Source organism: Bos indicus, chromosome 5 (genome assembly GCF_029378745.1).
Source record: "Bos indicus isolate NIAB-ARS_2022 breed Sahiwal x Tharparkar chromosome 5, NIAB-ARS_B.indTharparkar_mat_pri_1.0, whole genome shotgun sequence".
NCBI lineage: Eukaryota > Metazoa > Chordata > Mammalia > Artiodactyla > Bovidae > Bos > Bos indicus.
The window spans coordinates 28065981-28071359 of NC_091764.1; the positions used below are offsets into that span (position 1 = coordinate 28065981).

General features: G+C 53.0%; 1 protein-coding gene across 2 annotated transcripts; it reads right to left on the bottom strand.

Annotated features, from left to right (window-relative positions):
- Window positions 1-423: 423 nt before the first annotated feature.
- On the bottom strand, window positions 424-3766 carry ANKRD33 (ankyrin repeat domain 33). 2 transcript variants are annotated; one of them, XM_019960528.2, is made up of 4 exons: window positions 3634-3766; window positions 2703-2828; window positions 2384-2524; window positions 424-1295 (listed from the first exon to the last, which is right to left on the bottom strand). In XM_019960528.2, exons 2-4 carry the CDS (start codon window positions 2821-2823, stop codon window positions 580-582), a joined length of 978 nt encoding a protein of 325 aa, XP_019816087.1. In that variant the 5' UTR covers window positions 2824-2828; window positions 3634-3766; the 3' UTR covers window positions 424-579. The 2 variants fall into 2 exon arrangements, with proteins under 2 accessions (XP_019816087.1, XP_019816086.1); XM_019960527.2 differs by having other exon boundaries at window positions 2703-2832.
- Between the last annotated feature and the right edge of the window lie 1613 nt (window positions 3767-5379).

Here is a 5379-nt window from a genome sequence, read left to right on the forward strand (position 1 = left end):
TTGTAGTATTATTTGTTTGGCTGTCCCAGCACCTGGAATCTTGTTCCCTGACCAGGGATCAAACCTGGGCCTCTTATGTTGGGAATGTAGATTCTTAACCACTGGACCACAAGGGAAGTCCTCATTTCTTCCTTTGATCCATCCTGCTGGTTTACTCATTAAGTAGTTAAATAAATCTTGGTTCTCACTACATATCTGCATTAGTCAAGTTTACCCTGGTGCAAATTTTGCTTTGACAAATAGTACCATGCCATATACACGGTCCTACCCTTTGGTTTTTTTCACTTAATACATCTTGAAGGTAGTTTCACATCAGAATATAAAGAGCTTCCTTCTCCTGTTTTGCCACTGTATAGAATACATTATATGGTTATGCAGTATTTATACTCAGAATCAATTTAGCCAGCCTCCTATTGATGAACATTTAGGTTTTTTCCACTCTTTTATTGTTGCAAACAATGCTGTATGAATAACCCTGTACACAGCCAGAGATAGTCAGAAGTGGATGGGAAGGCTGAAGGGCCTCTAGAGGGCAAAGGAGCCTAAGGGAGGGGCCTGGTTACCTGCTCCCAGCCCAGCCTAGCCGGTCTTCCCCTGGCTCTGTGTCAATCCGGCCTCCTCCTGTCTCTTCCTCTCCATCCTGAGCTCCTGGTATCTCCAGACAGGAAGGGACAGCCTTCGGTTCCCTGAAGACCTGAGCTCTGGCTTCCACTGAAAGCCAGCGGAGGGTGCCTTGGAGAGGAGGATCTTGGGGGCTCGGGGCCTGGGGCTGGTACTATCCCTGGGCTGGAGCCACTGAGGGCACATGCTCAACACACCCTGAGGGCTCTGGTAGGGGATGAAGACCCGGGGGCCGGGAACTTCCTGAGGGGGCTGGGGGGCTGGGGGAGGGGGCGGGGCAGTGCCTAGCAGCTCTGGAACAGACTTCCTTCGGGTTCCCAGTGCAGGGGGGTGGTCAGGGCACAGGGTATGGCAGGCGGTGGTGAGGAAAGGACTGGCCAGGCTGGTCGTGATGGTCACAAGTTGGTCCAGGACACCCCCTTCCTGAGGAGACTGGACAAAGGGGAGGGTCAAGGTGGCCTGCAGTCGCTCTAGGAGAGACGGGGCGGCCTGAGCCTGGGCCACGAGCCCGGGCAAGGCTGGCCACTCAGGCTGATAATGCTGGCTGAGCTGCTCCACTTGGGGCCGCCGCAGCAGCTGCCGGATCCTCTGCACCGTGTCGAAGCTGTCTGTCAGAAATGCCCACTCCAGGGCGGTCTTTCCCCTGACGGGATCCACTGCTGTCAAGTCAGCACCTGGGGGGTGGGGGGCACAGGAGGTGGGACAGGGAATTGCTGACTTGCAGAAGGACAGATTCTTCAGTGGTAGGACTGATTTGGGTTAGATGCAAAACCATAGTGTCTCATCCTGTTGCAGCTGGAAGCTGAGGATCCTCAGTGGCTACAGCCCAGGGTCAGTACCAGCCCCAGATTCAACTTCTGGTTTAGGACTGATGAAGAAATTGGAGTCCAGCGAGGGGAAAAGATTTCAGAGAGACCTACTGGGGGGATCTCCAAACCTGGTGTAGAACAGAGACCCCCTGAGCTAAGGCACTGACCAGAGGGATGGTGTACAGGTTGCCCAGAATGGGGGGGGTCAAGCTGCACCCCCTGGAGCAGGTAGGGGGGATCCTGCTAGTTCCCACTCCTGGTTCCTCCCTTCACCACCACACGCCCCTAATCCTGGGAAGCAGGGAGTGGCTGTCACTTTGAAACAAAGGAGGGGGTGCAGACCTTCTCAGCCCAAACCCAGTCTGATGCAACGGGGAAGGGAAAAGCTGGAGGCTGGGGATCCCCAGAGTGAACAACAGAGGGTAGACCCACCTCATGGAGTAATGAGGGTCTGAGACTCCACAGACCATGTGGACTTCACCCCAGAACAACTCTACACTGCCCCTACGTCTCAACTGCCCATCACTGCATCCCTGGAACCCTGGCTCCTCAGAGCTGGAAACCCAAAGAAGGCCATAGTTCTCGTTACACTGGGTAGGCTCACAGAGGAAAGCTGTTTGCCCACAGTCACTCAGCTGGTGGCAGAGCCGGGATGAGAACTCGAGAATCTGGTTCCAGACTCCAGCTTTTTTTTTGGTATTAGGTTATCTAGCTGGTCCAGTTATCCTCCCAAGCTTTCTTTTCTGGGACCATCATTCACAGTGTAAACAGAGCTCTCAATAGCTAGACGCTTTGTCAGAAGCCCCAGCACACTCCCCCCAACTCCAGGAGGTCAGCCTGGATTGACCTTCTTTCCCCATCTCTCTCATTGCAACTATGACAGCACGCAGTGCTGGTGGGGAGGGATGGGGGAGGGACTCGAGGCCACTGATCCTGATCCAGACCCCATGCACCTGCCATGAGGAGGGCAGCAACACATTCCGAGCGATCCCGCATGGCGGCCTTCATCAGCGCGGTCAGTCCCCGCTGGTCCCGGCGCTCCAGGTCAAGGCCTGCATAGTAGTTGATCAGGTGACTCACCAGAGACACGTGGCCTACAAGGCACCAAGGGCTGAGCTTAGCTACTCAAGAAAGAGATGACAAAGCCCCAAACCCACCCTCCACCCAACAAGGCAGAGTCTGTGGTGGGAGTACGTCATTGCAGACAGTGTGGGGCTATGGTCGGGTCTGGAGCAGGGGTACTGATTAAGGATGGGGTTAGCAGCCTCTCACCTGCTTGGGCAGCCAGCATGAGGGCTGTGTCCCCTTCTTTGTCCTGCTGGTTCACATCCAAGAAAGGACAGCGGCTGAGCAGGGCCACCACACTTTGGAAACCATGGTAGCAGGCGACCATGAGACCTGTCTGGAGGAGGGGCAGCTCAGCCCCTGTGGTTTCCTCCAGGAGCCCCTTGGGGGCCCTGTGTCCTCTAACTCACAACTGTCTCAGAGATGTCCTAGGCCCTGGGGAGACCCACTCTTACCCACTCCCTCCTGAGGACCCAGGCGATGGGTGCTGACCCTGAAGCTCACAGCGCCCTCACTGCCCTGCAAAGCCCTCTGGGGTGGCTCACCCTCCCGTTGCCATCCACCTGGGTGGCTTCCTCTGGGGAGACCCCATCATCCAGCATGGCTTGCAGCTGGGCAGGGTCATTGCGGACACAGGCCCAGTACAGGGCCCCCAGTGTGCAGCTTGGGGTAGAGGCCTCACTGTCCAGGCAGGATGGGGCCTCAGACGCGTCCAGCCCTCCCTTCTGCCAGGTCGGCTCCTGGTCTTCCATCTTGGAGCCAAGAAGGTGATTGGCTCCTTCTCACACAGTTTGCATCTATAACACAGGATGAGGGGTACAGTGTCTCCCTGGACCCCAGGAGGGATCCCAGCAGTTGTGACTGCCCAACTGGCCCTGGGGAGAGCTTTTCCTTGCTGGAGTCTTCCATCCCATCCATCTAGGAGAGAGGACAAACCCCTGGCAGAGAGTTGCAAGAGTCTTAAGAGGACAGAAGTCCTTCACTATTAAATGAGGATCCTAGTGAGATTCAAGGAGAGGGGCGGTCTTCTCTTTCCCATGGGACCTTACCTGGGTTCGCAGGGTCCCTAGCAGGCAGTCACTGCTGGGGCCCAGCCTGGCGCCCACAGCATCCCCCAGACTCCTGGGAGCACACTCACCGAGTCTCTGGAGTGTCTCGAGGTGGACTATCCGCCCCAGGAAGCAATGCTGGTAACAGATGGCTCGACTTAACGGGAAAAGCTGCCTTAAACACCTCGGAGCTGAGCTGGATCAAGCCGGGTTAGTTGAGGGGAGGCGGCGCGGGGGAGGGGGCGGGCGGGGCCGGCGCTCTCCTGTCCAAGATGACAGAGGCCCGCCCCCAAAGCCTGCCCAGAGTGGGCGGGGCCCGAGTCAGGGCAGCTCCGCCCCCGCGGAGGCGATTCTGGGAGTAAGCACCCCATCTCCTCCGACGCACTCAACTTGCGCCTTCATGGGAGACTGGCTGTCTCAGAAACCGATCCTTCGATGGTGGAAGGGCTACGACGTCCCCAAACTCACTCTCAAAAGCTGAAGTCCCTTTTTCCTTGGTGGAGCGGGGTCTTGGTGAGGGGGTGGTGTTGGAAGAGGGTGATAGTGATGACATCTCACTAAACAGGGGCTGGAGCAGAGATGGGGGTTCCAGGGGTCACTCGGATCTATTTTTTGAGGTTCTGGAGAAATTAAAGTATAAAGAACTGCTAATTAAGGGTACAAAAATTATGATATAGAAAGTTTACTGGATTAGTTTGTTATGGTAAATTAAATATGAAATGTTTAAATTGTGTTGATATCTAAATGAATTCATTTGATTATGTAAGCCGTTTATTTATAGTTATTTATTAAATTAATAATGAAGTATTGTTAAACCATTCTTTAAGTTAAATTACTATTAAATATCAAGTTTAATGAATTGGTTTGGGGCCTCGGGTGTAGAAAATGGAGCAAGTCATATTCCTCTGCTTATATCAGTCCAATTATAAGACTGTATAAGATCTCTCTCTTGTTTTACTTTACTTTGGTTTATGTCTTTCATCCCTGATCCCCAGAGCCCATTCTCCTTTCCTTCACCAATTGACACAAATACCCTTGAAAATGTACATTTCATTGAAAGGTAGTGTTGATTTGTGTACGTTTTAACTAACACCTTGCTTCCCTTGTGGCTCAGCTGGTAAAGAATCTGCCTGCAATGCAGGAGACCTGGGTTCGAGCCCTGGGTTGGGAAGATCCCCTGGAGAAGGGACAGGCTACCCACTCCAATATTCTGGCCTGGAGAATTCCATGGACTGTATAGTCCATGGGGTCGCAAAGTGTCCGTCCGACAGGGCTGAGCGACTTTCACTTTCACTTTAACTGACACTTTGGATTGTGCTAAGCTCATTGTGTTTCTTCTCTTCACTCAGCGCTCTGTTTTCAGATTCTGTCCTTGTTGCAGTCCTTGCAGTGTATCGGTCAGGAGTGCCTTTGGTTGTAAGTAATCAAAAACTAACCTCAGCAGTGTGGTGGCTGCCACAGACTGATTGTTCAACATCCATCCAAAACTACAGATGCTGGAAAGCTAAAATGACACCCCCCAGATTCTTGTGAGCTAGCAATCTATGATTTATGTTCTGCTCTTGTGTGAGACATAAATTTGGAATACAGCTAAGTAGCATGGGACATCCGTTTTGCTGTCACAGATCATGATAGATGCTCGGGGATTCTGGTGAGTAGCTTCCTGATTCATCAGCTTCCTGTAGTAATGACTGTTGTTTTCCCCATCACAGGCAGAGGTCATGTGCCTCTCGAAGCTGGGAGTTGTTCCTGGACCTAAAGCCTGCTTCTCCATTTAAACTAGCCAGATTTATTTCTATTGTCTGTAATTGAACAGACACTCTGACACATGTGGC